This window comes from Gastrolobium bilobum, unplaced genomic scaffold (genome assembly GCF_033153095.1).
Source record: "Gastrolobium bilobum isolate Gb01-03AN ecotype WA unplaced genomic scaffold, APGP_CSIRO_Gbil_v1 utg63717, whole genome shotgun sequence".
In the NCBI taxonomy this organism is placed as follows: domain Eukaryota; kingdom Viridiplantae; phylum Streptophyta; class Magnoliopsida; order Fabales; family Fabaceae; genus Gastrolobium; species Gastrolobium bilobum.
In genome coordinates, this window is record NW_026899875.1 from 97,872 (window position 1) to 107,319 (window position 9,448).

Sequence of the window (9,448 nt, forward strand, 5' to 3'; positions counted from 1 at the left end):
TCTCTGCCGTGTATGGCGGCACGTTCATCCTCTGCCCAGATCTCTCCTTTTCTTCCAGATTTGTCATCAACGCTTTTCATTCCGGTCGCGTCTCCTTCACTACTGTTCGAGTTTGTTGGACCAAATACTGTTGTTCAGTTTCCTTCTCGTTCTGTTTTTTTTATTATCTGCATTTCCTATTTATTTTTTATTTTTTTTCATTTCATTTTTTCATTCTCTTGTTAGTCGTCTTCCACCTTTGTCAATCTGGGTTGCTTGCTGATATATTTTTAGATCTGTCTACTTGTCTCTTTCACTTCTCATTTTGCAGGTTTGTGAAGATTTATGGAGCTCATGGATTTTATTGCAATATATCATTGTAGTTTTTGGTGGATTTTTCATTATGTAATTATTTATTTTTCTGTACTGTGTTGGCTTGTATTTGGTTTTGCCATTGTTTTGGCTTTATTTTTGCTTCTTATTCAGGGGGAGCATTGATCATGTTGCTGAATTTCATTCCAGAACAGTTGATTTTGCCGATGTCCATCCCGGCAGTTCATATTAGGTTGCTGATGTCCATCCCAGCCCTTCCTTCCTTTGCTGGTGTCCATTCCAGCACATTATAGCTGATGTCCATTCTAGCACATTATAGCTGATGTCCATTCCAGCACTATTTCTTCATTAGCTGATGATCATGTTATTTGGTTATTATGTTTTCTTGATTTTTCTTGTTCAAGATGGAAGTTCTCTTTGTTCACTCTCCATCTTGAGGGGGAGTATTAGATATTAGGTATAAGGGTAGTTTAGTCTATTAGATATTTTATATCTCTCTCTTTTCTGTTATGCTCTTTTATATAAGAGCTCACTTATTGTACAAATTAATTCACCACAATCAATGAAATTAATATTTTTTCTTTTCTCTCTTTTACCTTCTAATACAAATTTAAACAAAATTCACTTATTCAACTGCAATTTTTGATTAGTAAAATGAATATTTATGTTTACTTTTTGTTTAATTTTTTATATTGTTGTTATTTTATTTTTAATATAGAGCACACACCACTATAATATTGTAAGGACAAAGCGTAATTAATATTAAGTTTAAGTTCATTCTTTTTCCTGGTAATCTAGAGGTAGGAAAGCTTCACTTTTTTTTTTTTTTTGGTGTGGAACTGAAAACTCACTTTAACTTGATGTGGTTTTGCATTACATTATTTAATTAACTTCATATGATTTAAAATTTATCATTTAAATACATTGTGATTACATATATATATATATATATATATATATATATATATATATATATATAATTTAAATACATTATATATATATAAATATAATTTAAATACATACGATTCACTTTTATATATATATATATATATTGTGTGTACTTTTATTTTATTTTTAATATAATTCTTATTTTATTTTTAATTTAGATTAATCATCGTAATATTATTTTAAAGATAAAACGTAATTAATACAAATTAAGGTTAGGCACCTAGTAATTGGTAAATAATCTAGGAAGGAAATTCTGTAATACCCCGTAGTACTCCGGTTGTTAACATACATGATATTTGGCCTACACAACGAAAGACTTTATTTTAAAAGAATAATAAAGCGTTTTACAAAAATACGAGTAAATTTTTTCCAAAACATTTTCTGAAAACATTTCTAAAAACGTCCACGTGAGATACTGCGAAAGCGTAAATCTAAACATACATCTACTAATTAATCCCATGAGCCAGTATTAGTGGCCATTGACCATCAAGATATGACATCAAGTGTCATTCCTGACGGAGTCTCACGGACAACATAACAGCTGTATTTCGGATAACTGGAAACATGGTCCCACACATACAGATCACCTAATTGATACAATAATTTAAACATATAGCTTACAAGTCCCACACGAACTGCAATCCACTCAATGGGTCAATACAAATAATAAGACTCAATGCCCAAATTAACTGAATACATGCATCAAGTCTATATTAATTCAAAGTATAAAAGCATCAGTAAATAATCCATGGCTCTAAGAATACAATCATGAGGCTAAATAAATACATAAAATAATCTCCATAAAATAATTAAGCATGTTAACAAGTCTACATGCCAACATCAAATCTAAATATAATATAAAATCATCAGCTGCATCATCAACTACTCCAATCAGTAGCGGACCTAGAAATTTTTATTTATCATATTTGGTTACGGGGTTCGGGGACAGCGCACCCAGATTTTTTTTTTTAAATTTTTAAATGTATTAAAAAATAAAAAATAAAAACAAGAAAAGAGTAAAATAAAACTTCAATATAATATAAAAAAAATAGCAATCAAGAGTCATGATGATTTTTCTATTGTTATTTTTTCTATTCTCAATATTCAGAATTTTGAGATCTACAGTTATAAATGATAATTATATGCAAAATAATCTTACCTCATTTTTTATTATTATTTTGATATAAAATATAACAGAGAAAAGTCACGTGGGACCCATCATTAAAGAAAAAAAAAGAGTGAGATTTTCAAAGTGAGATAACATGAGATAATTATTTCATGTAAAATGAGAGTAATATTTTCCTCCAATAATTAAATTCAATGTTTCACATCACTTCAATGGTCTGACAATCTTTTATTGTACCAAAAATATCAAAGTAATTAAACCCTTCTTTTTTATGTAATATTAAATCCTTCTTTAAATTCCACAAATTATGAAATTCAATTGTTCACATTTCATGCATTCATCTGCATTACATGCTTTACACAGTGTCAGGTTCATGAAGAGTAGTTAATTTTTTTCTCTCCAAAATCTGTGTCTGCACTTGTAGACACATGCAACAAAGTGGGTCCGCCGATGACTCCAATGTGGGGGCCTTGCCCCTAGAAGCGTCACCATTACTCTGGGTACCTGAAATGATGTCCCCAAACGGGATGAGATAACAACATCTCAGTAAGCTCAAGGTTCATAGAGGATCCTCTAACTCCTGAGCCCACTTCCTGAATGACAAGTCAGACTATGATGCACAGACACGGACACGGGACACGACACGCCGACACGTTAATTCTAAAAAATGTCATATTTCGACACGTTGGGACACGTTTTGATATTAAATAAAATTTTTAATATATATAATATAATTTATATTTAATACATATAAGAGTCCATAATAAGTCATATAACCAATCAAATATTTAAATTTCATAACATAAATATAAATATAAATAATTTTTCGTACTTTGTTAATTTTTATGTCAAATTTCATAATAGAAAAAAATTAATTTATAAATCATTTCTTTTATATTTAGTTAACAAAATAAAATTAAGATTAAAAAAAAAACGTGTCCGAGCGTGTCCGAAAATGTGTCCGAGCGTTGACCGCGTGTCGGAAAAAGTTGACTGCGTGTCGAAAAAACATGTCAGAACGTGTCGGAGAGTTGATCGCGTGTCCCCAAATGTTGACCGCGTGTCCAAGCGTGTCTGAACATGTCCGTGTCGGACATGTGTCCGACACGCAAATTTTAAAAAAAATGTGTGTCTGTGCTTTCCAGAAGTCAGATATAAAGCATATAATACAAACATAGCATCATCATATCATCCTTGTGTAACCCCAGGGTCAAGCCATAGACGGTTACACATGTGTGACTTCCAAGGTCAAGCCATAGATAGTCAATACAACCTCAGTATGAAATAGCTCTCAGAGTCAAGTCATAGGCAGTCAATACAACCTCAGTAAGAAATAGCTCCCAGAGTCAAGTCATAGGCAGCCTACATACCTTGATCACTGGCCAGGATCCTCATAACATATATCATCAGTGCATCATCATAACATCAAGATCATATAACATCTATATGAATGTGAATGAATGCACATATAAATCATACCATATACTTTCATACAATACAACCATAATGCCCACCATCATGGTGGGGCTACAAGAGAGAAGAGTCAACTAGAACTAGGAGCTTACTTCACAGAGCTTATCAACAGCCCAACTCCAACAGTCAATACGTATACTCCCGTACACTCTCAAGTGACAAGCTCTCTAAGCAAACCTAGAGCAGGAATCGTTTACATTATTAATACTCAATCACTTAATGATTCCACATTACATTCTTACATGCCAATAATATGCCCATCACAAGTCTAGACTAATTATTACTTATTATTTATTTTTGTGCATTATTATAAGCCACCACATTCTTTAATTACTTACATAACTTAGAATCCTGTTCTAGGCTCACTTAGGTAACTTAGATTATTTTCAACTCATCCAAGTCATATAATTAATTATTATAAGTTACTAAGGGTTCCCATAAGCCCACTTAGCTTAAATGTCATTTTACGGTTTTCCCGTAACTGTACCTGCTTATGTTTTCTAGTCACTCAGCGCAAATAACTTGTTATAAAATTCTTAACTTTTAGTATATTAATCTAGACTCAGTTACCTTTCCAACAAGGTATCACGCGCCTCATTTGGAGTTCTCTAGCTCCGGTTATCATCATTTGAAGTTGGACAAACAAAGCTGTTTGCCAACTCCGAACAGAGCCCTAAACATCCTTTACCATTTCTGCGATTCTGAAAAATCTAATAACCTAATTCCTCTCAAATTTTTATGCAAACAACTAAACACCTTTAGCTTTAATTCGACATATTATGAGCCTAATTGGAGTAAGAATTGAGGGAAACAATTTGTAGAAGTTGCAGCCATGTACAGCCCCTGCACATGGCATTTCTGTGCAGTCCTCACTCAAACGAACATACAGAATGTAATACATCTTAAATTGATATCAAATTTTGACACCACATAGCTAACATCTCAAGCTTCAATTTGATATAAAGCAAAACCCTATATGACCTCTGTGGAGGGAGATATGCTCTCCCCTATTTTGCCTAAAAACTGGTTACTTAGCCTTAAATGTGTTTACTTAACAAACCTTAATTGCTTTTGATTATAAATCCTAATTCACATTAATTCTTGGATTTTTCAATTATTAAGTCATATTATGAAATCTTCTTTGTCCTATTATGTCATGATACTTAAAGTTTACTAGTTACTTAATTAGTGTACCTAAACCCTACTTTAGTCCAATTTTAGAGTTAAATCCTAATTACTTTTGTTAATTAATCTCTACTCTTAATTAATCTCCTAATTCATCATCTTCTTAATTTTAACATAACTAAACCCTTATATACTTTATGGGGCAGACTTGATGAGCTATTTTAATTAGAGGTTTTAGCCTTTATTAATCATTATTAGTGAGTTTTACTTAGAGTTAACCTACCTAGTTAATCTTTCTAATCATTTTTCCATACTTAACAACTTAATCACATTTTTTTGTCATCAAACCCTATCCTTACATGATATGGCCGAAATGTTCATGGTCCATTTTAGAGTTCATAGTCCTCTTTTTACATGAACATCACTCAAAAGTTCAAAGGTGGCACCTTTAGCCATCCAATCCATCATTTCATGGTTCACAACACACACACACACACACACACACACACACACTTAAGGATCATCATCAAACCATGACATAATTTTTTTTTTAAACAATATTCCTTAATAACATCACAAAACTGTGGCACACTTAGGCATAAAAGGGAAGACTTTTGAGTTATTTTGCTCCATGGAAGCTTACATCTTCAAGGTTCCTCCTTTAGCTCAAGGCTCCACCTTTTTCCACCAAGAACCCTCATTTAAGCAAGGACAAATCTTCATGAACATGCTCATGAGTTAGGCTCAAGAACACAAGAAGAAAGATGAGGTTTTTCATGAAAAAGATCAAGAGAACTTACCCACAAATCACAAGAATCAAGCAACCAAGTGTGATTCTTCAAGAAAGCTTAAGAACACAACTCAAACCCTTGAAAAACACCCAAAACCGTGGCTGTACATGGTGCTAAGGGCTACAAAATTTTGGCTTCACACCATAAAAATGGTATGGTGGTGAAGATGAGAGTGAGAGGAACAACTTTGATGAAGGAGATTTTGTGTTTTGGAGAGGTTTTGGTGGAGGAATCTTAGAGAGAAGTAGAGAGTTTTCAAAATTTTAAATTTAGAGAGAGAATGGTGAGGGAGGCGCTGCTGTTTCTGATCAGCCAAGGGAGAGGGCGCCCTAATGTGAGGGTGCCATGTCACTAAGTGACCATTCGTCCTTTAGTGAGATCCGGTGTAATTTTTAACTGATCCGTCGTCAAATTTTTATCCAAAAATTCCCAAGACTCTAACTTTAAGCACTTAACATTAATTTTGTCTAATTATCATGTCCATAACTCAAAAATTTAATTAGTAGATCACAGATTCACTAGCAGTTGTTTAATTGCACTGTAGTCTTTATCGGTGTTCTTAACTGTACTCGGATTTCATAATCTTCTTAACTTTAACATTTTTGGTCTAATTATGACTTGTTAGGCATATATTGGTCTTTGTTTCCATTTTCTAATCTTTTTCCCCTTCTGGGATTCTACCGGTTGCTGCTGCAGCAGTACAAAATACCCGGCAGAAATGACTTTTCAAAAATATCCCAATATGGGTATCAATCTTTATCAAATCATATCCTAATCTCATTAATGATGTTTATATCATTAGATTAGCTCTCTAATTATAATTTTCTAACTTGGAGCTATTCTACTGACTGTTATTACGTCAGCATGCAAATTTAACAGATAAAAATTCATCAGTGCATAATACCCTCAATATGGGTATCAAAATTCTTAGAATTTCATCCTCATTCTATTTATGACCATATGGTCCTCATTATAACCCTCTAATTTAATATTCATATTATTAGGGTTATTATGAATTCGTTTCCAACTCAGATTTTATTAAGAATAACAAAATATTTTCAAAATTCAAACTAACGCGCCAATGCATATTGTTTGCGCCATTTTTCTCAAAATTAAGAATCTTTTTTCCCAATAATATTTTACTATTACAATATTAAATTTATCATTGGCATAGTAATATTTTTCCTATAAATAAAGGCTAAAAGAGCCATTAGACATTGCTTAGAAAATGGAGCAAATATAAAAGACTGAAGCAGATGGAATTTTGGGGAACCTATACTCGAGAATAAAAAAAGTAGATTTTAAAGTAAGTTCTTCTTAGAAAAAAAGGAACAATTTTTGAAAGAAACTCTATTTGAGAAGAAGGAAAGTAAATTTTGGAGGAAACTATATTCGAAAAGAAGGAAAGTATATTTTGAACGAAACTCTACTTGGTGAAAGGGAGAGGAAGAAAAAGAAATTTAGAGTAAGAAACTTTTTTAACAAGGAAATATAAAAGTGAATAATAAGGTGATGATAACTTCGTTGTTTATTCTAAAATATAAACCCCATAGAAGTATTACTTTGTAATCTTATTTTACCTTTTCTCTTCTTCCCCTAACCAATCTTGATGAGATATCGCATTTCGATTTCTTTTATGTTATTTATTTTAACATTTTATATTTCATCAATTTGTATTTTAGTAATTTATATTTTTACAATTTATACTTCAAACAATTTACATTTTTGCAATTTATACTTCTACACTTTATAATAATTTTTTTACTATATATGTAAAAAATATCATGCATGTATATATTTAATTATTTATTTATATTTCTGCATGTTCATTATATTGATATTTTGTGTCTTTAATTTTTATGCAAATTACCATAGAATTATAAATTGCTAACTTGGCTTACTTTAAATCATCTCTAGCCTTTAACTCAGCCTTGTTGTTCCGTGTTTTTCTCTTGAGCACAGTAGGGTGTTTATGGGTCAGGTCGGGTCGAGTTTTTGTGTCGACCCGATCCAACTTGGTTTGTACAGGTCAGGTATTTTAACCCAACCCAGTTTAATATAATTCAAGTCAGGTCTGACCCAGTTTGAATTCTTTTGAATTGGTTTAGAACCGGGTCAGATCTAACTTGACTTGATTTTTGAAGTGGGTCTAACTTGATGTTAAAATCGGGTCAAATCTGATCTAACCCGCTTTTAACTTAGTTTCAAAACTTGTTTTTGATTTTTTTTATATAGTTATTGATTTAATTTTTAAACTCATGTAATTTAATTATTTATTTGTTTTAAAATATATAAATTATATAATAAATTTGATATTTAATTATTCCACTGATAGAAGATTTTTTTATTTATTTTTAATATTATGTATGAATATTTAAGTAATTTAGTAGAATCGTTATAGAAGGCTAACTAGTCTTTAATTATTATAATTATTGGCACTAAAAAGACTATAGATAGATATGTGATAAGAATAAGAAAAAGCTGCCATTAATGGATAATACGGATTCATCAATCAAAAAAGGAGTCTCTTCTTGGTCCATACAAAGCAGTTTCTTCTGATTATTTTATTTTTAACAACACAATAATATAATGAATAAAAAATAGGTAAAGAAAGAAGACAAAGTTTACCTGCGATAATGGCGGCCTCACCGATGATGAACTTGGAGATACTGTGAACGACAACATCAACACCAAGATGAGCTGGCGAAAGCACCATTGGAGCAAAGGTGTTGTCCACCACCACCATCAAACCCTTTCGGTGGGCCAGCTTGCTGAGCTCCGGAGTATTCGCCACCGTCAGAGTAGGGTTTGATATGGATTCGAAGTACAGAACTTTGGTCTTCCCTTCCACCATGGCACCATCTACCATCTCCAGATCCATGGCTAAAATCATAGGTGAAGACCCTTAAAACAAAAATGGCAATTGTGACTTTTCATTTTTTTTTTTTTTTCACAAAATGGATATGGATCAAGTTTTGGATTAATGAGTCAATTATTAAAATATGTCAGGTCTAAAATTGATTCAAAAAAAGTGGATCAGTATTTAAACTCACTTAAAAAAAATAAGTATTTATGGGTCAAGTCAAGGTCAGATCAAGAGTGTAACACCCCGTGTATACTCGGTTTGTTAACATGTCATTCTATTAAGCCACGCTTAATAAAATATGCGGAATATCTTTTTCTTTTCAATTATGACGTCATTATAATTAACCAAGTTGATTACTTAATCAATTTCATAAAAAGATTGCCTGTATGTAAATTGCAAAAGACAGCTAACTAAAATACCTTAATAGATAAATAAGTATGAGATCTAAGTCATGTATCTACAGCACGTAGTCCGGACAATATCATGATAGTTTATACAACCCCAGTCTAAGCAAATGATACAATATCAAATGTGGCATGGACAATCTCCATGCTCACCAAATAAATAACATAGCCAACAGAGTCTCAACACAGTAATCCATAAAGTGAAGCAAAAAGCATAAAGTAATAGACATGATCCAGCATCCAAGCATAAATCAGCATAAGCAGGTAAACAACAATCAACTAAGCTCCGACCTCCTGCCGCTAGAGGTATCAATCCCTGGGTTACCTGAACCTGAAATAAGCTCCCAAACGTGGGGTGAGATCTCTAAACAGAAATCCCAGTAAGACACGGGGTCCTCAAGGA

At 32.2% G+C, this 9,448-nt stretch overlaps 1 protein-coding gene across 2 annotated transcripts; it reads right to left on the reverse strand.

The window, feature by feature from the left end:
- Positions 1–2,712: 2,712 nt before the first annotated feature.
- Positions 2,713–8,641, reverse strand: LOC133294066 (methionine gamma-lyase-like). Of its 2 annotated transcripts, none has more exons than XM_061492719.1 (2): positions 8,404–8,641; positions 2,713–2,890 (listed from the first exon to the last, which is right to left on the reverse strand). In XM_061492719.1, the coding sequence occupies exons 1-2, from the start codon at positions 8,627–8,629 to the stop codon at positions 2,742–2,744; spliced, it is 375 nt and encodes a 124-aa protein (XP_061348703.1). In that variant the 5' UTR covers positions 8,630–8,641; the 3' UTR covers positions 2,713–2,741. The 2 variants fall into 2 exon arrangements, with proteins under 2 accessions (XP_061348703.1, XP_061348704.1); XM_061492720.1 differs by lacking the exon at positions 2,713–2,890 and adding an exon at positions 3,570–4,036.
- Positions 8,642–9,448: the final 807 nt, after the last annotated feature.